This window comes from Myiozetetes cayanensis, unplaced genomic scaffold (assembly GCF_022539395.1).
Source record: "Myiozetetes cayanensis isolate MyiCay16 unplaced genomic scaffold, myiCay2020 scf1, whole genome shotgun sequence".
Classification (NCBI taxonomy): Eukaryota; Metazoa; Chordata; class Aves; order Passeriformes; family Tyrannidae; genus Myiozetetes; species Myiozetetes cayanensis.
The window spans coordinates 73,271,561-73,297,297 of record NW_026086604.1 but is presented as its reverse complement, the minus strand read 5'-3'; the positions used below and the strand labels follow the sequence as shown (position 1 = coordinate 73,297,297).

The 25,737-nt window shown below is 38.6% G+C and overlaps 1 protein-coding gene across 1 annotated transcript in view; it reads right to left on the bottom strand.

The window, feature by feature from the left end:
• TRIO (trio Rho guanine nucleotide exchange factor) overlaps positions 1 to 25,737 on the bottom strand; it is a 251,538-nt gene that overhangs the window by 161,961 nt on the left and 63,840 nt on the right. Inside the window, 5 exon segments of the mRNA XM_050315905.1 lie at positions 3,271 to 3,393; positions 6,367 to 6,879; positions 7,534 to 7,726; positions 10,953 to 11,067; positions 17,595 to 17,669. Of these exon segments, the coding sequence (XP_050171862.1) occupies positions 3,271 to 3,393; positions 6,367 to 6,879; positions 7,534 to 7,726; positions 10,953 to 11,067; positions 17,595 to 17,669 (1,019 nt within the window).

Genomic DNA, 25,737 nt, shown 5'->3' with positions numbered 1-25,737 from the left:
GCAGACCTTTTGAATTGTACTGAAAATCCATCCTCATCTTTAGAGAGTAAAATAATTGAGAATTTGTTTTTCCCCACAGTTACGGAACATGGGATCTACCCGCCTTATAAAGACACAGTTTTGACATTTATCAGTGCACAGCCTCTCAAATTCAGGAGTAACAGGAGGTCACATACCTACAGCTGCACATGTGAACTGTCCTTCAGTCAGCAGCTCTTTTAGCCACATCAACCTGTGTGTTAATCAGTGGTAACTAAATACATGTCCATCTTCAATGCACAGTACTACACCTATCCAGCTTTGCTCTGGGACAGATTCATTGCAGTGAGAACCAGTGTGTGTATTAAGTTTAAAATCTGCATGAACTTATTCCTTTTACCTTGAAGTGCAACTATGTGAGCCTACCATATACTGAATACAAAAGATTCCCAGACAGACCACTTGCTAATGAAACTGCTGAAAGTAAAGTTACATTTCCTCTGTGGATATATTCTTTACCTTTTTGTTTTATAACGTTTGGTTTTACACTTCCAACTACTTTGTGTTAATACTGAAAATCAGATTCTAAAAATGGCAGAAACCCATTACAGGAAAAAAAAATCTGTAAATCTTCTTTGTTCTTGATGTAACCAACTCCTATTCACGACAGGAACTAAGTCACTTTCACAATGTTTTACATCCAGGTGGTTCATTTCAGACTAGAAGACCAGATCAAAATTTTGGCATCTCACCCGAAGGCCATCACTCTTTCTCAGCTGAGTTTGGCATAAACAGCTGCAGAAGTTGCCCTCCTGCACCTCTTAGAAAGCCAAGCTGCTACTTGGGAAGGAAGGGGAGATGAGAGAACCAGCTATTGACTGAGGGTAGCACCTGCTGTGGAGGGGAACATGTGCCCTGGCAGCAACCACAATATGTTGGAAAAAGCAGCTACAACATCAGAGTTAAGCTGTGAGCAACTGCAAGAGGTTGCATTTAGCTGCTTGGGCAGCATTTATCCTTTGAACAGCCCTTCCCCACCTAAAGTGAGCCTAAGAAAACTACCTAGAAAGCAAGCTCTATTAAGGTCCAGTTAGGGCCACAATGAAAAGCCTTCAAAACCTCCTGCAATAAATAAAGCTTATACATAGTTGTCTTCCTTCCTCTACTCTATCTAATTGAATAATTTTGCATTGTTGTAGAGGGGTTAAAAATTAAATTCCACTTCCAGCATCACGGCATTCACATAAGAGATCTTAAATCAACTTTGATTGCTTAAAAGTTACACTGACAGGAACAGTGAACTAACAGCAGCTTGTCAAGCACAGAGCATATGTGGAGAGTGGTCAGGGAGAAGCTAAATATGCTTGCAAGAATTAGGACTGCCCAACATTTTTCCACTTAAAAGCTAATGAAAAAGGTGGTTTGCCAAAATTCAATCAGTTCATGTCAATTTTTTATGTCACATTCAGCTTAATCTTTGTTCTTAATCTATACGAAAGGCTTTTGCTATATAACCAAATAAAATCCAGCAAATCTGAACGCTGCTTAAATCAAAACCAGCGACTGATTATTTTGAATTTGCATTTTCCTATTCCGTGCCAAAGAACCCCTCTTGGAGGAGATTATGCTAGAGAAACACAAAAAAATGCAGCTTGTTTTTCCCTTTTTGAATGTTGGGATAGTTTAATTTGCCCCAAATTTAAGCTGCTCCCTGTACGCTTCAAGAAATCATTTTGCAGGCTGAGAAAAAGTCCCCTGTAATTAATGCATTTGACAACTACAGGCAAAAGAGAGATTAACAGCAAAAGACTAATAGCAAACACGGAGCAGGAAGGATTATGCTGCATTGCTCAAGTGCTTCCTACTGTTGATAGCATCTGAATAGTACAAAAGTAGGGAAAAAAATAAAAAAGTCATCCCATTTGAAGGAAAGAGGACAACAGTGACTAATACCAGGACAGGCTGACAGATGAAGAATTTAACCTTTGGAGTACAAGCTTAAGAATGGCCTGGAAGGCCATTCAAAATTGCTAAGTTCTGAAAGTCATCTCATGTCAATGGTATCTACTGTCATCCTGTGAGTTTGTTTCTGCTCTACTTCATATGCTGAGCAGTGAGGAACAACAACAAGGTTCTCCATAAGGGAGCTAATACCTATGCCATGAACCAAACCTAATGGTCAAAGTTACATCCATATATGATGTTACATAACTTAATTGCAAAGTTCCCCGGCATTTGCTTTACTCTTTTCAAAAAGTACATATTGATTTTCATTTTTTTAAACTTTTTCAAACATAGCTGAGTTGCTAAAGAAGAAAATGTACCTTCTCTAATGGTGTCTTCTATTGCCTTAACTCCAGCTATACCATACACAAGAGCTGCCTTACTAGCCCTTCTGTTACTTCAGTAAGACACATAACCTAGCTAAGTTTACTTTGCCACTCTCTGCAATTAGTAGTCCTGTCCCACAAAAAGACCCTCTTGCAAGAGTTGATTGTTTCAACCATACTGTAATTCAATTCCCATCCTTGGACTGCCAAGAACGTTAATTTCTAAAAAGGCTGGTAGTGTTCTTCCTTCGTTGATCTGACAGACAGGAACTGGATTTAGGCTCAGACTCCCAAGGTTATTTAAATACCTCAAATGCTCCTACTGTAAAGGACCTGAAATGTACTTGAGAATTTCATCCCTATGTTCAAACAGGGATTCATGAAACTGAAAATACTGCCAGTTAAAATCCAAATTTTTAATTGCAGTCTACTGACAGCTCATCCTAAGATGATATTTGCCTGAGAAAATAGCTCCATTCTACTGTGCCAGAAATGGGAAATGTCTTCTTAAAAACATGGAAAATTATTACACCAGGCTCAGCTACTTCTCAGAACTTTTTGTCTGAGTTGCAATCTATTCAGAAGATCCTGAGAATGACTTCTTTCAAAATGGAGAGCTAAAATCTGTAGTACACATGAGTCTCTGAAATTTCCTACAGGACCCAAAGCAGTACTCAAACATCCTAGGTTCTAGAAAGTTGGATGCTTTTATTTGAGGAGTGATGAGGCTGCATTGAACACAGCCATTTGTCAAAATAATTTTGTTGCTTGATCACAGTATCTCTGTACTTGACTACTCTTTATTTTCCTCCTTTGTGTTTTATAATTTCACTGCTCCAATACAAATTCGCACTACTTGTAAAGAAGGAACGATTTACATCTATGACTTACAAATTCTACCTTGACATAGAACAAATGGATAATTTGTCTCTTTGTGTGGTGAAGGGAGGCCTGTTCTTACCATACAGTTCATGGCAAAGTGATTGTGCTGTGTCTGAAGTTCCATTGCGTGGGGGTGACTGGTTCCAATCTCTGTGTAGCTGTTCAGAAACAGACCTTTGTTGTGTGTGATCCAGTCAAACATCTACATGAAAATATTAAGGAAAGAAAAAAGGTCAATAATTTGTTATGGCAGAAATCATAGACAAGTAATTTAAGCAATCTGTGAAAAGAGAAGACAGAGTCTAAAGTCACAAAAATCAATACTAATGCTCTTTCCCTTCTAAATTACATGATTTTAACCAAATCATTGATGAAATCTATCTTTCTGGATCAAACAGTTGAGGCTGTTACCGGTACCTTTACTACAGATGTTTATCTCAACAAGCTACAGTAAAGTCATAATTGTACACTTCATTATTACTAAGAAGCCATAGTAAACAAACAGACTTGGAGCACAGCCCTGAGCTGCCAAGCTTATACGTTCTCTAGTGTCAGCACTTCTTGACGTCAGCAGCTTAGCAATTTAAATGAAAACAGCAACTCATGGAAATTAAATATACATTCATTCTTGCTGATCAAGTACTTCAGCAGCAAGTTTAATAATTTTAGTTCGTAACTTTACAGCAGATTTGAAAACAACTATTCTATTTCTAGATGACTTAATAAAAGTATACTTGAGCAAAGAGTTACACATTACCTCCTTCCAAAGAAGTTTAAGAAGAACTTTTAAATACCCTTGTTTTTAAGAACAAAAAAAACAATTATTTTAATATTCAAACATTTTAGTAAAGACTCTATTTGGCAATGGTCATCAGTGGATATACATAGGTTATGTTAACAGCGGCACTGGAAGACAAAGTTTTCAAAGACCAAGCAACACATCAAAAACTAAGTTTAACACCCCACCCGATGGGGGGTTTCGATTGTCTTGAAATCTTTGCTGTATCTCAGCAAAAAAGATACAGCTGTTCTCTGGATAGCCTGAAAAAGATTGTTCAGGAAATAACAGTATCAATAAGCAGTAAATATTTTTTTAAAGATCTTTCAAAATATCCTGGCAAACAGAACCATAACCAGTATTCATTCCAGGTCCATAACAAACCAAATTATAAGTAGAACACAAGATGGTAAGGACTGTAAACAAAACTTCTAAGAGCTTAGACAATTGAGATAGCTAATCACATACTCCTAAAATTTTCAGTTTCTTATCTAGAACACAGTGAAGATGTGCTAGAACATAGTTCAAAATAGAGACTGGTCCTGCTCATGACCACCTTTCTGTAGGTCATCTTAATTTGCTGCCTTCAGACATCTACAGGGTAATTCTAGATTCCCTCCCACCTCACCCCTTTTTGCCTTTTTTTCTCCTGGACCAGAGAGCACAGAGTTGAGCAAGTCCTCCAAAAGGAACGTGTTTTTTTCTCCTCATACAATACCCTTTATCTTTCCAACAAAGATCCTGTCCTTTCCCACATTTAAGAAAAACACACAGACATACACTGATAAAGAAGTCATGAGCTATGAAATCTAATCCGACATAAGCAGTAAAAATAAGGGCTGCAAATAGATCCAGAAGTGAGTTGGGATACTACACAAACCTTCTTTTTAAGCTTTTTTTTTTACTGGTTGTTGAGAGAATAAAGTCTCAGGTATACTAGCTGCTGTCAACCTCATTTTGAGGTGCCTGGTATTTCCCTTATGAAAGAAAGATGTGTTAATTTAATAGCGACTTATTCTTGCAATCAGAAACCTAGAAAACACAGATAGGAGCTTATGCAACCACATGGCAGGACAGAGGTCAATCCCACAGGCTCAAGTATTTCACAAGAAGTTTCTTAAAAGTCCAAGTTATATAAGCAACTTGGTAAAAGATGAGTAAATGAAAAAATATATTTTGATGGTACTCAGATAGTACTGAAAGATATGCTATAACACAATTAATGCTGCATGGAAGTGGCTGAAAGATTGATAAAACACATTTGGACCTGAAAGGACAATACTATACCAACAGCTTGCTATTTTCTAAATAATGTTACAATTAATAATTTTATAATTATCTCAACTCTTTACATGTCCCTACTACTTTCAGCTATATCTATTCAGTAAACACTTGCTTTAAATGGTACTTTTAAAAATTATTTCTTTTTTAAACACAGCACAAAACATTAGTGTAAAAAAAGTCCCCGAGGTGAAACACCTTTGCTCTGCTTTTACTCTTCCTGATGCATTTGTTATGACCACTGCTGGAGAGCAGGATACTGGTTTAACACAGACCTTTGGTTTCATCCAGTTCAGGCAATCTTATATAAAATACTTTAAGAAATCTGAATACTTTAGGAACTCTGACAAAGGCCATACTGACCACTTGATTGCATAGTTCAGTTACTACTTCCCCTAGAGAAAAACTCCCCACCCTTCCTTAAAGCTACTTGTTCCATGGTAACAAGTCAATAATAAGTGATTGTAACACCATTCTATATGAAAACAGATCTTAGGTGAGCTCATCTAAAAGTGAACTGCCTGCCATACCTCCTCTTCACATTCTATGACAATCAAGGGCTTTCTCATGTGAAGGGACTGGTTAGCCTGAAACATTATGAAATCACTCAGTTCCCTATTAATGACATATGCACTGTCAGAAGAGATACATCAGTTTTTAGCCTGAGACTTTAAACCCTGCATCAATGAAGCAGTTCCCCATGTCAGCCTCTTTAGACTTTGTCAACTGCCTGTCACTCACTGTCCAAAGATCACTAAAGAAGACCAATGTAGTCTCTAGTCATCTGTATTTATAAAGTATACAGCATTCATCTTCACTTGATGCAGGCAAAAAGAGCTGGAACAAACCCTTAACAAAACAAAAGCTTTAAAGTCACTAGCACTTAAAATATTCTTTGGTGAGAGCTACCTGTGTCCTTTACAGCTTATAAGTACTATCCCATGCCCTTTACTCTAGAAGACTCTTAGTGCCTCTCAACCAAGAAGTCCCTTATTTCTCATTAAAAGTCTGGTGATTAACTCGAAAGACAAAAATGACCATTTGCAGTTACTCTTGGTACTTCTTTCAAGTCCATCAAGCACCAGCCATCTATACTCCCCTCCCCCCATCCCTTACCTTTTCAGCATCCTGCTCAAACAGTCTGAGCTGAAAACATTGGTCCAATTTCAATTTTCGCACATGCCACATCTGATGCAGATGCTGCCGTGTTGAGTGCAGCCTGTCCAGCATGGTGGATACTTTGGGTAAAAGGTTCTGTAAGTCTGCATTCCCTGACCCCGAGTTCTTTTTGGGAAAGCTATCACTGCTCTGTATCCGCTGGAGCAGCTTTTGTCCTTCCACATCAAGGTCCTCAATAGGGGCCTTAATGACTTTCTTTTTTAACTGTGAATGCTCCTCTATCATATTGCGAGCACCTTCCAGGTCCTGAGGCATTTCTTTTTTTGACAATATATCTTGCAGTTCCTCCAGTCTGGACAGCATATGGGTTGCATTGCTAATGTAGTCCTCAAAGGCAACTCTGATTTCTATCCACTCCTCATGGTTGTATTCCAAACAGCCATCAAATTCTGGGGTTAGCTGAGAAGGATCAACTACTTTGGTAAGGCCTTCCAGAGACACCATATTTGTCTAGAAAATAAAAGTGGAAATAAAAAAATGCTGTTACTGAAATTAATTTGAAATTTCCTTTCAAGTTTTTGCTTTTCTTTTCGTAAGAGTTGATCATTTTGCTCACAAAGTCCACATGACACCTCTTCTTACACGTCTTTTCATAGTACCAATTCTGAACAGGAGGTCTTACAGGTATTTCCCAAAATTAGAGAAATATTTCTTTCTTACCTCACTACACTTCAGAAGAAAACAGCAGCCACTCCTTTGACTGCTGTTTTAATTAAGCTTTAACTCTGTGTATTGCAAAGCATAAGGAAGATAACAGCAAGGTTCAGACAACTGCTTTCCTCAGCATGCTGGAGGTATCACAATTACCTCAGCACAGACCAAAATAACAAACAGAGTAAACCTAGCTTTTTACCAGTAGAGATAAAACCCTAATTCCATCTTTCTTACACTTAGAAAAGAATATAAGTAGCAACATACACAACTACCTAGTCTAGTAGGTAGAAAGAAAAAGAAGCAAATCACATTCCTTCTAGCACCAGTGGCCTAAAGTAACCCTCCTTTCATGCAGAATATAATTTATCTGAGAGTTTTCAAGGTGCTGATCATTAGTGAGCACTTAAAACCATGAAATAAATATAAATTTATATTCCATAGGAAAATTACCTCAAACTCGAACTTAGAGCTGCCAAAGTTAGTCCTCTGTTTCTGCCAGAAATTGTCTGGCTTGATTATCAGTGCAACATGAATACAACATGGAAAGGATTCCTGTAAAATCTTCAGCAGAGGCTTTATGGAGTCCCATTTTGACCCACGCATATCTACAATGACAGTGAATCCTCGTTTACATACTTCCTCACTGCAGAAGAAAGAAGAAAAGGTTATCAGCTAAGTGTTACAACTTCAAACACAGCACTCTACTGCACCACGCTGCCTAATGAATGAGGTCTCCTCAGCCAATTGTAACACTCTAGGGTCTCACTGTTGACAAGCTGACACATACAGCAGATCTCATGAACCTCTCAAGAAGCTTCTCTGACCCCCATACCAAACGCCTTGTGGGTGATAACTTTATACCCATTGCTGACTTGATATTCTGACTCTTCAAAACATACGCACACTTACTTGACTGATGACAATATTTATGCCTTTCTAATGACTGAGGGGATCCTCTAAAGGATAGAAGATGGCAAACTGTTCTTACCTACCACTTTGCAACTTTTTCAAATTGCCTCATATTTAGACACATATTATCTGAGAGTTAAAGAGTCTGCAGAGGAAAAAAAACCCTTTTTGACCATTTCTTTTGTAACAGGATCAATCTGTGGAGAGTTAATGGATAAGACAGTATCTTATCATTGCGAAGAAAACCACATCAACCTGTTTATACAAAACTTGAGCTCAATTTTGCTGTCCAAAAGTTGACAGACCTTACACTCAAATTCTCCAGCACCTCTTCTGAGAATGGAAGATTTAATTTCATTTCATCAATACCTTCTGTACATTTAGTGCTTGCTATTGATCAAAAGTGACAATCACCACCACCACCACCAGAAACTTTGATTTTATTCCAGCAGAATTTTCTACACGACCTTGTAGCATGACCATGGAAAGTGAAATATTTCAAACCCAATGCAATCATAGCCAACAGACTATCAAAAAGTACCAAAAGTACCAATGACACCAAAAGGTGTCATTGTTTGAGTACTAGTCACTTTCAGGGATGTGACTAATGCAAATGCCATTCTAGAGTTCATGTGGTGAGGTTTTCAGAGTGTCCAAGAAGCAGGGAAGCTTCACTGGCATATTTTAGACACTTAGATTAGCCACACTGTAGAAAGATGTGTTAAGACTAGTACAGGAGATCTTCTGGAAAAAGCAATTATATTAGTTCCTTAGAAGAGAAGGCTTTTTTAAGTTTGAAAACTTTCAAGTTAGTGAAAAAAAAGAAAAGCCCGCAAAATTGAATAAAGGGAGTTTATCACAATAAACAATGGCTTTATCACCTGCCCATAGAAACATCAAAAATGGCAGTGGCAGAAGTAAAATATATTAAAATCAACTAGCTTGGAACACATGTAGGCTACAATCTACAATTTTCTGATCATAGTGAAAATGTTTTCTAAGATACTCACAGCATTCAAGCACAAAAACAACTACTGTTTTAAAGATAGACCCATTACTGAAAGGTCAAATGCTATTATATGAGTGCTGCTCTGCCCATCCCTATTCTACCACCAAACTGAGGACTGCATGAGGACTGCTTGCCACTAATTCACACAACATGTACATCTGCTGGGGTGTACAAAGTGAGCCCTCATCATGTGATACAATCAGATGTGTCATCCATCATGTGGCCCCATCATCTGACACGAGTGTCTTTTAGCCAAGGATCACAAAAATTAGGCTAGGAGGTTTTAGTCAGCCAAGGTCATCTGTTTGTAAAACTGAATTATGGTAAAACACCTGGTACAGTCAGTGGTGATGATTTAAGTTTAGCTATATCTTTAAATAAGATAGATTGTTAAACTAGCAAAATTGTGAGACTGAATCAACTTGAGTTTTTAGATCTCTTGCCAAACAACTGATACCTCTGATTCTTCAGACACATCAAATAACAGTACTGCAATAAATACCAGACAGCCCAAATGTTGGGGGCTATTTGTACCATTTGGGACTTCTTAATCAGCTAGAGTTGCATGATCAGTCCCTAAAACATGACTTGTATGAAAATGAGTCCTGCTTTTAATAAAGCTCCCTTTATTCTCAAAGCTTTGCTATGCTTAAAGAGATATAAAACCTGCACTAACTTTTAATTTTAAACCTCTTGATGCTAAACTAACATAAGCCTTTTGCCAGAGGACCGCTCTATCTTGCCAGATTATCTCTAGAAAATTCTTGGACACATTTTGATGCAGAATTATCTATTAACTTCTCTAATAACTTGAAGCTTTCGATAGCTAGCATACATCTCACCACTCAACCCTGAAGCCTTCTTCCTGTCCTTCTTCCTCTACCTCCCTCAAGTCTCCCAGTTACAAAAAAGAGGCCATATACACTGTCAGCTAGATGTCTTGAAGTTATTTTTATGAAATCACTTCTGAAACTGGCATCTGATTACATCAGGTGAACAGACCAGCTGTAAATTAACACATTACAGAAACACAGAAGATACTGCATTCACAGACGTTGTCCAAGGAATTTTTTTCAACTATAATGACAACTGCTCCTTGAGGTCATAGGCAAACATAAGGAAGCACAGCAAGCATTGTTCCAGCCCGCAGCAGATGCTGGTAGATTTCAAGATGGACCTAAAGTCAGGGTCTTAGGATCATTTTTGTCCCCAACTCAGATACTCCTAGAAACAAAGTTATACATGAACAAACTTTTTCTAAATATATATAAATATCTCTCATATATATATAACTTCATATATATATATATATATACACACACACACATATATGGGAGCGTATATACACACACACACACGCATTGGATTTAGCTTCTGCCAATTTACTTAAATAGCACATTGCAATGCATAACTTAAATTGCTGCTAACGTCATGTTATCAGTACTTTCACAGATCACTCCACAGGTTTATCTGAGAGCTTTACAAGCAATTTTACATCTCTCTCTCCTGGTTATTTCTGTTGTATATCAAGACACTATGATTTACCTAATACAAATTAGAGTTAGGAGTGCTGCGCTGACCCCACTCCACACAAGGCGTACTGTGAATGATGACCAGCATGTTTCTAAGTATTGATGAACTGAAGGCCTTTGAGCTACAGTTGTATTTGCAATCTTCAACACAGATACAGCAATATGGCATGGCAGCACTCTTTCCAAGACACAAACTACCTCCAGCTAAAGTACACCATGCATTCTGCCAATGGCCTTTCTTTTGCAGGGCAGAGTAACTATTTAGCTTCCAAAAAGCAGTTTGAAAATAGCAACTGACAAAACTTGGTATTGATTAGCTCATTTTATTAACCCATTCAGTCTTCTAGCTTGTGGGTGTACTGCAACATAATCCAGTTATTTTGTTATACAGCTGTAGACTTTACCAGACTATCACTTACCTCGGAATACATGCTAAATATGAAATTAGTCTTCTAAGGTCTTCTTGCCGTATTCTATCGTGATTACTACGAGCTGGAAACGTTAGAATGGGACCTCCACGCTTATCTCTGCCACCTGAAAAATTAAAAATGTTAAAAGACCCCACAGCATAACACTATTCTTGTTAGCAGAACTAGTCTCCAGTATCTGCTTTAAAAAGAGTGATTTCAAGTTAAATGCCAACACTGTCATTTTGACACCAACTTAATATTGAATTTTAGGAGCATAGATCAGCATACTATCACAACTCCTACAATGAGAAAATACATGTAAAAAAAAAAATTGCAACAAAGAATAACCAGAACATTACACTTAAACATTACAGTCACGTTCAAGTCTGACTGGCAGTGTGACACCTCCAGCAATGGTGCTTTGTTACATATTTCATTTTTGACTCAGCAATTGCACAGATTAAATTTAAATACAGAATTATGCTACTTTGCAGGCAAGTATTTAGATGATATGGCAGCAGATAGCACAGTTGTGGGAGGTGCACCCAGGTAGAGGAGCTCCTCCACTTAGTTACAGAGCTCAGGGAGGAGGTGAGTAGGTTGAAGACGGATAGATCATTGTCATAGGAGACTCCCTTTCTGAAAGGAACAGAAAGCCCAATGTGCCAGCTGAATCCACTTCTTCTTGAAAGCCTGATGCCTCCCTGGGTCCCAGGTTAAAGAAATTATGAGAAAGCTTCCTACCCTGGTATGGCCCATCCATTATGGGTTTTTCAGGTAGGCAGCAATGACTCTGAAACAAGAAGCCCAAGGGCAATCCAGAGGGATATGACTGAAGCCTCTTCCTGATGGCCTTGGGATGACTGATTGGGGGATCAGAAGTACAGCTGGTGCTTCTCTATCCTTCCAGTTGCAGGGAACAATAAGGGAAGAAATGGGAAGAGCCAGCAGATCAATACCTGCCCCCAGGCCTGGTGTCACCAGGAGGTTTTTGGGTTTTTTGATCGAGTTGATTTATACAACATTAAGCCTGATAGTGACAGACAAGGTACACTTGTCTCAAAGGAGGAAAAGGATCTTTACACAGAAGTTACTAGGACTCACTGAAAGAGCTTTATACTGGATTTGAAGGGAAAAGGTACAAAGTCATGCTCACTAGAGATAAGCCTGCAGGTGGAACACCAACGTTTGAGGTGTGCTAGCAAGGTCCATCCCTACCTCCACAGAGACGGCAGACTGAAGAAGATCCATGCAGCAGCCAAGAGGTAAGGGTTTTCAAACACAAAGATGTGTTTGAAACCACGGAAGCACCTGAGAGAGGTCATGTAGAAATGAGGGCTTCTGCCCCGCAAAAGGTCATAGAATCAATAGCCCAACTGAAGTGCATCTACAGCAATGCATGCAGCATAGGCAACAAACAGGAGGAGCTGGAAGCCACTGGGCAGCAGAAGAAGCATGGCATAGCTGCCATCATGGAAATATGATAGGATGACTTGCACAACTGGAGTGCTGCAATGGATAGTGTAAACTCTTCAGAAGGCATAGACAAAGAAGAAGAGTCAGCGGGGTAGCCCCATATGTTAGGAGTGTTATGACTAGAGCTTAGTGACAGTGACAACAGGGTGAGTGTTTATGGATATGAATCAAGGAAAAGTTTGCAGAAGATGCCCAGTTGGGCAGGACTGGATCAATGGGCCAAGACCAACTGTATGAGGTTCAACAAGGCCAAGTGTCAGGACCTGCACTTGAGTCACAATAATCCCATGCAACTTTACAGGCTGGGGACAGAGTGTTTGCAAAGCTGTCTGGCAAAATAGGACATGGTCAATGGCCATCTGAACAAGAGCCAGCGGTGTGGCCAGGTGGCCAAGAAGGCCAATAACATCCTGGTCTATATCAGCAATAGTGCAGCCAGCAGGATTAGGGTAGTGATCATTCCCCTGTACTCGGCATTGCTGAGACTACACCTTGAATCCTGTGTTGAGTTCTGAGCCCCTCACTACAAGAAGGGCATTGAGATGACTATCTGAAAGGAAGCTACAGTGAGATGAGTGTTGATCTCTTCTCCCAGGTAACAAGGGACAGGACAAGAAGTGGCCCCAAGTTGTGCCAGGGGAGGTTTAGGAAAAATTTCTTCAACAGAAGAGTTGTCAAACATTGGAACAGGCTGCCCAGGGAAGTGGTTGTGTTATCATCCCTGGAGGTATTTAAAAGATGTGTAGATCCAACACGCAGGGAGAGGTTTAGTGGTGGACTTGGCAGTGCCAGGTTAGGGGCTGGACCTGATAATTTTAAAGGTGTTCTCCAATGTAAACAATATTATGATTCTATGATTAACTTCATCACTAGCAGAATTTAGGTGTACAGTATTTCACACTTAATACATATGCTAGATTGAGTAGATGTAAACTATTTAAGCATTTAACTTGTATTTTTATTCTGTTCTGATTTGTAGATTTGGAATTGTTAGTTTTTAATTTTGTTAGTAATGCAGAAAAATTTGAATCCACTTAACATATAATGCAAAAAATCTGACTTCAAGTGGTTCCACTTTAAGGTGTTCTTCTCAGTCATAAAATTGCACAGACTTACTGCAGTCAAATAGTAAAATGTAATTTTATATCCAATCACTTTTAGTGACAACAAACCATTACTATTACTAAAGGCTAAATTCAAGCCAGTAGGATATCTTTATCAACACATCTATAATAGCACAGACACTTTATTGCAACCTGAATTTCACATATATGTTCTCAACCACAGATGTGTAGACTGTTTCCTCCTGTCCCATGGAAACGCAGAAAAACAATATCCTCAGTCCAGAATTTCTCATTTTAAATCAGCTCCTCATTGTCATTCCATGTTACTAAAAAAAGTCTTTTTAAAAATCACTTAGGAAGGAAGGCCAAAAGAAAATAATAACTATAAAAAATAATAAAACAAACCAGTCACTCAAAAATTCATCACTATCCTCTCCAACAGTCTGCATCTGCTTGCTAGAGACAGTAAGCCTAGCTGTCAAAGTCTCTAGGGACTGTCTACACTGGACATGTTCCCTGTGAGGCACCAAATGAAACTCAGAAGAGGCAAAAGCATCTCTGAATCTCTGTCAAACTACAATGCCAGAAACCTTAACTTAAAAGAAAATTCATACCCTTACCCTCCATGACCTTCTTAATTGGGACATAAGACAAAAAACTTAGTTGTTTCATTCTAATGGAGAAAGGCAAATATTGACTATCCTGACTCACTTGCCAAGCAGAGAGCTTTGAGGATTTTTACACAGCAAGTGACAGGAGAAAAACAGGACAGGAGCCATAAGAGAGAGGAATGGTAAATTACAAGACAGAGTCCAACTGCCCAAGCCCCTACTGAGCTCCAGAGTGATCACTGGGCTCCAAAGCTACCAAGCTTAGTTGAAAGTCTGCTGCAGTCCATAATGCTCTCCTCACTGCACCACAGACCTTCAGATCTTAAAAGTTTATGTTTCAACTGGTAAGTGCTAATGATTCCAACTCCCCAGAAAAAGTATCTCAAATCCTCAGGGTGGATATTCTTCTCTAAAAAGCAGCAGCTAGCAGGGAAGAGCATATGCTGAATTACCTTTAACACTCTCTAAGCATTTTAAACAAATGCATTGTTACACGAAGTCACCTCAGATCAGTCCTCTGGGCCTTTCCCCCACTGTAACTCCTGCATCATGCAATTTTTCAGTATGGCAGAAGAAAGAAACCCCTATTCTTTATGTCATTCTAGATACCACTTCAGTTGGCTCCCAGTTCCACATATATCACAGAGAAAACACATTTTTTAAAATGGTACTTAAGTTTCTGATAAAACATTCTGAAATTTTTGTATATCAGAGACAAAATCTGCTGTACAAATTTCAGGTCTAGATGTATAATGAAGAAATTAATACAGCGTTGATTTTTGATGAAAAGGACTTCACTGCTCTTTTCACTGTTCTCTCACTGTTTATCCAGTCTTAAACCAGATAGTAAAATCGCAAATATTAAGCAAAAAAGTCCCTAAGACTTGGGTCTTTTTATCAGCTATACTGACAGCTTTCTTAGGCCTTTTCCAATAAATAACTCTCATTTCCTTTGTTCCTGATGCTCCTGTGTCATACACAAACAGGAAAGTTAAAAGCAACAATGTATGAGGCATCAGGTGGGAATTTCCTGTCTCACAACAGTCTTTATCCAGCTCAATTCCCTATTAGTCTTGGTTTAACAAAAGTATATTAAGCTACTACTTTCAACAGTGAGACTTCAATTTTTAACCCTTTCCTTTTATATAACCCCCCACAGTACTGAGATGTTCTCTGTTTAGGCCAAAATGTGTCACATGAATACCTGATCACCTCACAAGTCACCTAACACGAATCACTTCTGTCTAGTCCACATCACTGATAGTAGGAGTATTCTCAATGGTCTCCAAATGGCAATAAAATTCAACACACTAAGAGAGGCATTTTAAGGAAATGCCTTTTTACCTAGTTTCAAAGGACGTGGATAAATCTAAACAGTGGGTTTTTATGGCAAGACAAGTTATCAAGGATTATTTCTCCATATGAATACAAGATAATTGCCCCTTGTAAGAAAATGCTCTTAAAATCTAAGTATGTGTAGAGATGCAAGAGTATCTGTACTTGGACAAACTTCAGTTTAAACTTAACAAAAAAAATTACATTTCTTACTCCATTTGTACTTCACAGAAAAGCCTTGAGACGTAACCATTTCAGGTGGTAAGAAACCAAATACTCAGAGCAGTTTATTTCCCAGTTAGGTGAAAATTAGTTCAGTAAACCAACAATCATCCTTACCCTTTTGTTCCCAAGTATAAAGCTTGACAGTTCTAGTTCCACAACAGTTAAGGCCCTAGTGGTGGTAGTAACTTTTGTTGAATGGGGGAACACTGAAGAACGTTATTGTGGGTTGTTGTTCATAAAGTTTTTTTTAAATCATTTGCACTACTAAAGTATCTCATTTCATTTGAGTTTCACTCGCACTGGAAATGTGAAACTACGGATTTTGGTAGATCAGTTCTGGTCAGCCTTGCTGCCCACAGCTGTTTGCTCTATTCTTCCATCAGAAGTTGCTACCTTCACACAGGCAAGATGGCAACCATTTATTCCTACCAACACCTCATCTGCCCTGGTTCACAATCTATCATCTCCCCTTAAATTTATCTTCAGCTTTCACTTGGCCCATTTCACTTACACTGAATTAATGCCTTTCAAGATGCCATCTGCTTAGAAATTAACATCAGAAAACAACAATCATTTTTCAGATCCCTTATGAGAGGTCTAAACTAAGTACTGGACAATCTGGAAATTAAGAGGTTTTTTAATAGGAACTGACTTCATTTTCATTAAATACCACAAAACAAGGTCCAAAAGAGAGTAATGAGAGATTGAAATATTGTGCTTAACTCCCTTTTATCTTCTTTCCCTCTGAAAATACAGTTTTAAGAAAGCTTTCACCAGCACTAAGGTTCATCCGCAGAATTGTGAGTTACCATGATACCAGAGAAATCAGCTTTGGGGAGTCTGTTATATCATTCACTACAGTTGCCAGGAACTTTTAAGAAAAATAAACAAACAAAACCCCCAAACAAACAAACAAAAACCAACAACAACACACACAAAAAAAAAACAACCAAAAAAACCCCCCCCCCCACACACACAAAAAAACACAACAAAAAAAATCAAACAAACAAAAAAACGCAAAAAAAACCAAACCAAAACAAAAACAAAACACCACACCCACACACAAAAAACCCAAAACACACACACGCAATATCTTTTTTGCTTTAGACTTCTACTTGAGTGGACAGGATAAAGTACTATGTATCACATGCTGTACTTGGAAGTATCAGCATCCATGCACAGCAAATATCTTAAACAGTACAGTTTCAGGAATCATTTTGTGTGTTTAAATATTTACAGAGAAGAGCTTTATTTTTGGCATTTTTGACAAATTATTTCTCAAAAAAACACTTTCAAATAGGAGACTGTCCTCTAAATTGTTTGACATTAAGATTACGGCTGAGGGAATGATAGTGTTTAATCTCAGAAAGTCACACCAAAATGCAATTCATAAGAATAAGCACCTCAGCCATCATTCCATCAACTAAAGTTACTCATCAACTTACAGACATGTTATGACATTAACTCATATAAACCCCACTTTTAAATCCTCTGCTATTCCTTGTTCAGGAACCAACAGGCACTGCAAGTTCACCTCTGTAAAGGAGGTATTTCTCCAGAATATGCTTCGGACGGGCCTGTAACAAACACTACTCTGTAAAACTCCCCAGCAGAAGAAGTAGAAACAAGAGAAGGAATATGACATTGGTACAGTAGGTTCTAGGTTGCTGCAAATAATGTCGTTAGATAGGCAGGGCTGGGGGAATGCAGGATATGACATGACCAGAACGACAGCTTGCCATGCTCCACATTCAACAAAACATATACCTTCTCTATTACAGATCCTTTGAAAATGTTTATGTTATGTTTGGGATATCCAACAGGAATAGGTTCTACCCAGCTCTCTGTGATTTTTGTAATAATAATTAAAGTATTTAAAATACCATTTTACATGCTACTAACAACACAGTTGGATATTCTACAACAGAAAATAACTGTACCTGAAAGGTATGCAACTTTTTCCTTTAAAATTGGCAATACTTCCATAGCCTTCATTTCATCATTTTTGCGAAACCCTGAAAAAACAAAAAGATGATTAGTCAGAAATTCAGACAAGCTTAGCTTCTACATTTAATGAATGCACTGTAAAACATTTACCTTTGTAATACATTGCAAATGTTATGATTACAGGAATTAAGATAACCTTATAATAAAAGTCTGGGAGGAGGAGCATCAAGCTATTAAGAGCATATACCTTTAGAAAAATTACCAGCAAAAAAACCCCCCAACCCAAACCCCAAAAACCCCACAGCAATACAAACAAACAAACAAAACCAAACAAAACACAAAAAAAACCCCCAACCACCAAAAAAAACCCACACAAAAAGACACACCAAAAACCCAACACTATTTACATGCAACTTTCTTTAAATCACTTCTGTAAGCACAATTCTTTTCTGCTGCCTGACAGGCACAGCATTTTGGAACTGAGAGCACATTTTGTCAGGCTAACTCTACACATACATGGAGTTTGAAACTGTCCCCAAGGTGAGTGATTACAGTCGATGTTGTAAAGCAGCACATCAACAGCTTGTCCCTCCTCTCTACTTTCTATTTCTATTACTCTTTTCTGTGGTCAAATTTTAAAGTTCTTCCTTCTTTGATAAGGAAGATCTTTTAACCTTATATTCTGTATTGACCCATACAGCACAGAAATGGTCATGTTTAGGCCAATTTTGTTCATCTTACAAGAACTGTGATACAACACATCTTCCATTAACTGTCTGTATGACCGACCCTTCCTGGTCTGTTTGGATTCATATTTCTTTTTAAAATTATTTATTTCTGAAGGAAGTATCTCTGCTGGGGCTGGGAAGTGGGAACCACTTTACTTCTCTATTACTGTTGAATCACAGAAGTGCTTTTAAGACAGGTCAAATGGCTTGCTAGGACACCACAGTTGTGTTCCTTAAAGGCAACAGTTTGAGATGTATAGAAGGTAAAATAAGCTTTTTAATTATTTGTAGTTTCAGGGAAACATACAAGAGCAAGCTCTGCTGTACATGTGGTAATCTTTTCTAAAATAAATTGTTCTTCCTCTGTGTCTCTAGAGATGGCAGCAGAAACCCCCACTGATGCTCAGCAGGGAGGCCATCATTTCACTTCCTCCTCAAAAATATCCAAATGTTCATATCCTTTGGTCTCAAGTTCTAAGCTTAAATGAACAGACCTGTGCACTTCAGAGCTAAAACCTGAAGGTATCAAATGGGTGTAATCAAGTAATATAAGATCTATAATTAAGGGCATCATATATGTAAATTACATAACAGGTTTTCTATTCCAGACAGCAGATATTGAGATTTCTGTGCCACTAACACACTAGGTTATGGGCACTACCCTTCAAAACAGACCCAAAATGCACCAAACACAACATCCAAAGGACACGGATGGCCAGGTGTTTGCATGTCATCAACTACACTGAATGACACTGTTTATCCTGAAGAACTGAGGGGAAACATGGTAGCAGTCCTCAAAACACATAAAGCCTAGTGGTAGCAAAAGTAAGCTGGCTAGAATTACACTGAGAGGTTTACTTTAGGTGGCAGAAGTTTTGTAAAAGAAAGAACCGTGAAGCAGCACATAAGGACTGCCTGTGAAAGACTATGGCCTTCCCACGACTGGGGATTTTTAAAACATGCATTCAGACACATGCCTGTCAACAACGGGTCCCTCCAATTCACTGTAACTGAAGTGCTCAACCAGGACATTGTCTCAGCACCCACAGAATGCAAACAAAAGAAAACAAAACATGCCAACTTCCAGCCAGATGGAAGTTCCCTGGCTAGTTCTGTGTTTTTTCATGAACACCATAAACAAAAACAAACCCAAAATTCAGTACACTTTCTCCGAAAGGCTAGACCAGGAAAAACTGGTTCCTTGGGTAACCACGCAGCATGGAGGGTTCCTACACGATGGACAGTATTTTGCAATTACACGGCAACTCCAGACTGGCAAAGCAGTGGAGGGATTACTTTCATGTTTGCACTTAGGCTCTCAAGAGTGTAAGACAGAGCCAAAGGAACCTCGTGCATTATTCCTCCTCCAGGTTAATGGCTTTGAGTTATCAGCTTTTTACTGAAACTGCCTACCAGTTTTATTCCTACGAAATTTTTGTTTATTATGGGTTAAAGCTCTAAACAAGACTTTAAGAAAAAGCTTAAATTAATCACATAAAAGGACAGCAAATACCTTTTTCCACCTTTGAAATATTTGGGCTTCAGTTGACTACCAAGGCACACTTCCAGGGCTCAATTTTTTTTAATGTGCTTTGAGCTACCCACCAGAAGCTTAATGCCAATTTAGCATGCTCAGCTTTCATATCAACCATGGCAATTCCTTTCCTTTACAGTAAATCTGGAGGTAGAAAACGCTTTGTCCTCACCTAAAAAGCATGCAGAAACTAGTGCTGTACTTTTCTGTCTCTCTTAGCTCAAAATTACCCAAGACACTGATGTTACCACAATTGCTTGCTCAGATTTCTAAGCCCTTAAACTACTTCACCTCGGATGATGCTCAGTAACTGCACGTTTTACTTTGCCTGTGGCATGTAAGAAGGCAGAAACATTTAGCTAACATTTCTCTGACTATTAAGGGGCCGCTCAAGGTAAACACCCTAGCAAATACGTTAGTGTTTGGCTCATGTTCTGCATCTGCATATCCTTAAGGCTGACTGCCTTGGATTATCATATTCCTGCTGCTCTAAACAGTCTATTTTTATTCCAGTTCTGCAGTGTTAAAGCTTAACTGAAAAGACTGTGGGGATTACAACAGATGAAAGAATGCTAGGGAGCAAAGAGGGTGAATACAGCAGGAAAGTATCATATTTTTATCTCCAACGAAGCAATAATAAAACAAAAACCCAGCAATATAAGCAGGTCTTAAGGGCTCGGGGTTTGTCCTCCCCCCTCTTTTTAAAGCCTCTATTCCACGAAACATTTGCGATTATGAGGATTTAATTTAACAAACAAAAAAAAAAAATTAAAAGGCATTTACCACACTCAAACGAAATGCCATAAATATCTGCACCAATCTCTCCCTACACAGCTCAGCATCCTCCGCGCCAGCCGGCTGCATCACATGTTCCTGGGGGTGATGTCATCCTTCCCGGGCCGGGCGGCTGCAGCTCCCGCCGCCGCGGTGCCGCCGCAGTGCCCGCAGCCCCGGCACCCACGGGCGGGCACGGGGCTCTCCCGCTGACCCGCTCCCGGCATGGCCAGCTCCGTGGAAGAGTACAACCCACGCCTGCACGGGGCAGCTGGGCAAGGATGAAAATCCAGAGCGTTTTCACTCCCACGGCACACGCTTCTCTTTTGGAAGCACAGCGTATGTGCAACTATGGCACATATTTATGCTGCTTCTTTCGCTACCCAGTTCTAATGCCTCTGAAGAGGCATTCTTCTTTTAAAAATGTTGTTTCTAATAATAAATCCTACATCTTTTAAAGGCAATTTCAGTCTTATGTAGGAAAATCATCCTTGGTATTTTCAACACCTATTAAAGGAATACTTATTTTACAGTTTTGCATTTTTATTAGGCAGTATGTGCCCTTCTGTTGTATCATACAGACTCTTTTCCCTATCTATCAGTCAGGAGGGAAGATGCTCAAATTATGCTAATTAATATTCAATTTCAGTAGATTAAGTAACACACTGCTATATAGCCCATTTCAATTTAAGAGGGTCCCCCACACCCCTCACAAAGAATTACAGAATTACACAATCTTGTGAGTTATATAGTCTTCCAATAAAACAGTCTTATTACAGAGCAGTTATTGAAATGTTCTAACACACAACTTGAGATCTTTAAAACATGTCAATAGGAAACAAACAAAATCATCTAAACCCTTTATCCAGATGTGTACATTAGAAAATTAGGAAGCCTTCCCCACAAACACACACACTGTCACATCTTTGCCCCTACAAGTTCAAAGCCAGAAGACAACCTCAACTAGACAAATGTCAAAAACTAAACTGTCTGTACTTTTTCTCATATTGTATGAAGCTAAGATATTTTGCTGCAATATATTATGTTATAAATAATATACTACATTATTTTATAAGTTAAAACATCCATGAAAAGACAGCATCTTTGGGTAGACTTATCAACCCTAGAAGGTTTCTAAGAGATCTTTACCCAAATGGTCAGGGCAGACTCCTCTCATTTGGGCTTCAAGTGTTCCCAAATCCCACCGTGAAGACCTGGCTGCAGAGCTGCATGTCCACCTGCCCTGGAGACCAGAGAGTAACCCATCTTTGCCTGGAAAATCACAGCATTCCTGTAACTCTGCTGCTCCCCAGTTACCCAGCTTGCTGAAACTTCCCACAGGTATTGAAACACAGTGAGAAAGCCACCTTTAGAGCTGTAACACACTGGGTACTTGTGTGGAAGTTTACACAACCAAGACAAACACTCTATTAGCATAAGGCTGAGGCTTCAGACACAGAAAACAAGGTAACTCTGTTATCAACTGGCACTGCGATGATCAATAACCAGTCAGCCACGCAATCACAGGAAACAGAAAAAATTGCCTTAAGCCTTTTAAGGTAACAATTTGATTACAGAACTGATTGATTTTGATTTGATTACATGTGATATGAACCAATGTTGGAAACCCGTTCCCCAAAGATGCATTGCTACCCCAAGAACACAGGAGTCTTTACTTCAGAGGTGTCTTCAGTGATGTCCATCATTCAGTTATGGCAACAAACATAAAACAGGGAAACTGAAATTGAGACAACAAAGACTCAGAAACTGAGGCTAAGAGCAGCACCTATTAGCAAAGAGGATGACCATCGCTGTCACACACAACTTGTGTGACTTGAAATTTTTCTGAAACTTGGCAGGAGAAAAACATGAACAAAAAAAAGGGAATGCTCTCATCGTGAAAACTCACACCTTAAATAACACAACTGCTTTTCACCTTGCAACATAAAAACAAGACCTTTTAACAAGCATAAATCAAAAAAGGTAGACTCAACCCAGAGTATGTTGATGCTTTAGGCTCTGTTTGGACTTCAGAATGATTCCCTGTCATGTCACCAACAGAAAGTAAGCACCTTATCTGCCAGGATGCTTCACTCCAGCACGAGACTTCTAATCCCCACCTCTTTTTTGACATATATCCCATCCTGAATTAGAGGAAAACACTTTCAGTGACTTATTTTCTAATAGAGTACTCTCTTCATTTCAATGGACCTGTTTCAATAGACTTCTGCCCAAAAGTCCATGCTAAATTCTACAGAAAGGAAAAAAAACCTCACATAGAAATTGCACTAGCAGCATGCAGAACTCCTAATTACCTATTACCAGGACTGATTTAGGTTAGTCTTAAGTGAAAAGAAATATTTGCTAGACGATGAGAGATACAACTACTTCCATGGGTGGGAAGAGAACGTTTCCCCACCAAGCAGCAATGTCCTTCATCCAGGTAAGGTAACAGCAACTGTAAACCATTCTCCACACCACCTTGCATCTGCTAATCCTTTTATGTTAAGCTTCACCTTGGAACAGAAAATCTCAAAAATGCAGCTAGTCAACATTTAAGCAAAAAGAATCCAAGATGTTGCTGTCTTTAGCCTTTTTTCTGTTTCACAGCATAATTATATCAACTGCATGACTCCAAAATCTGAGCTATTCCTCCCTTTATTTGTAAATCCATCCTAGCTACATTTCAAGAGAAATTGCTATTTAATAAAGAGAAAAGGAGAGGAAAAAGGAAGAATAAAGAAGCTCAAATGGAATAAAATTAGTGCAGTATTAGACTGACTAAGGTTTCATTATTTGCACTTATTCATTCCTCATATCACAAGATCACAGAATATTCAAAATTGGAAGGGACCCACAAGGATTATAGAGTTCAACTCTTAAATAAATGACCCCTTACAGTTACCAAACCCAAAACCCTGACATTATTAGCATCATGATAAATCCCAGAAACCTATAGGTTTATTCAGCTTTGCTTATCAGTTAACACCTGTATATGATAAACCCCAGCTGAAAGTCAATTTATACACCACCTCCTATGTTTTTCAGGTGTCCAGAAAGAGAGTACAAAGCCAGGTTCCTCTTCTCCCATTTTAATATGGAGAAATTTTAAAACTTGATTGGTGAGTAAATTTCTAAATAAGGTATTATTCCACAAAAATAATTTTAAATGAGATATGATTCACAAGCAGCCATTGTAAAACCTTTTACATTCTTACCATAGATTAAGCAGTAGAACCATTAAATTCTTTCCTTCCATCAGATTCAATGATTGCTGAACCCCACAAGTTCTTTGGATTTTTACATGAAATCAGACTACTGAGGTAAAGGTGAGAAGGAAAACTAAACTTTCATAAGCAGGAAATGGCAAAAAAACCAGCAGTAAATGAGAATATAATCCAAAGGGATTGCAAAGGCAATCAAATGGCAACTAAAGTTAGTGTATATATGGGATTACTGATAGCTTTCCTTGATTTTGACTCAAGAATTTTAAATGCCAATTTCAATTTTATGGTAGGCTTAACTATAAATTCATACTTTTGGATGCAAGTAAAGGATTTATAGTGCAATCAGAGCTGTCAATTCACCAACTGAACTGTTATCACTTCCCGTTATAGACATTGCCTATATTCAGTGCTGCTCAGCAATCTCGCACCATCTTTCACAATGCAACAAAGCAAGAGAATTCAGGAAAATTATGGCATAGACTGTAATGCTTTCTCTGAAGCTTTGTGAGTCTGCAGATGACCAGTTTCAGAACCATCCCAGGAACACTAATTTTTAAGTATGCCTGTCATGGCATCTTTAGAAAGCATACATCTTTCCTCTTAGAGAAAATGAGGAACTACTAGCAGGGTTTTTTATGACATACAGGTCACTGGGCAACATTAGTAACCTCAGCATTCATCATTTATTCATTCACTTTTTCTCAGACCAGATTCTAAAACCTCCAGGGGACTCCAACAAGGATACAGTTTAGAGGGATATAACCAAAGTGACATGATTTCAGTGTTGTTCCAGCAGCCATAGTCATGAACTTCAGCAAAATATTTGCTGTATTCATATAATGTTAAAAACCTAGTTATGAATTTGAAGCAATTCCAGAACTTTTGACTCCCTTCAGCTCTGATCAGGTTCAAAACTCACTCATGAGAAAACTTCAGGCCTTCAAACCCTCACTTTAATCAAAACAGATCACAGAAATGTCCCTCCTTTTCCCATTTTGTTTTCCAACTTATGCACTCTCCATACAAGCTTCAGGGAATTGCAACACATCATTACCAAGCCTGTATGCAGTGCTTCCATGTGGCAATCAGGGCCTCACAGAAGCAGACAGCTGAGAAACTGCCTTGAAATAAGAAAATGAGATTCATTAGAAAGTTACTAGCTCTTTAAGCCACTTTCAGTTTTTGGTATTTTGGTTAAGGGCTGAGGTTCTCTCTTGCCATTTTTACCAGTTCCCTGGTTTGTTGTGGCACCAGGACACACCTCTCCTGTCTGTAAATTATGGGAGGAACACAATATCATACAGAGAGATGTGGGACAAGAAGACTACTAGTGTACTTGACAGTAATTACTCAAACAAGATCAAATTCACTGACTGACTGAACGTCCCTTTTTTTGGAAGCTGATTTTTTGGAAGCAATTAATCAGAAACTAGCTATCTTAGGTGTGTACTGCAAAACTTGATGAAGAGCTGCCTTAAGAACGTAAGTTGAAGAAAACTTCAAATCCTAAATCACTGTTAAAAATCTGCAATTTCCTTATAAGTGGGTAACAAGAACCTTAGAGCTATCCATATTTTGTACCAAGGTCCTTTTCAACCTGAATTACCCTGTGATTCTATGAAATGTGTGAGACAGAAGTACAAACATCCATTTTTCAATTGAAACTTCAGACAAGACCATCAAAATCTCAAAAGTTTCCCCTTTTTACATGAGGGCAACTGTGTTCTGAAATTTCTGTCTCTCTTCAGGATGTTCAATCTGTCTTTGCTGTCCTACCGGCATTGTTGGAAGTTCATTTGTTTTGGTGGGAACTGCTCATCCATCTCTAAGTGCTGCAATACTTCAATTCACTGCCCTGCTGAGGTAGCAAACC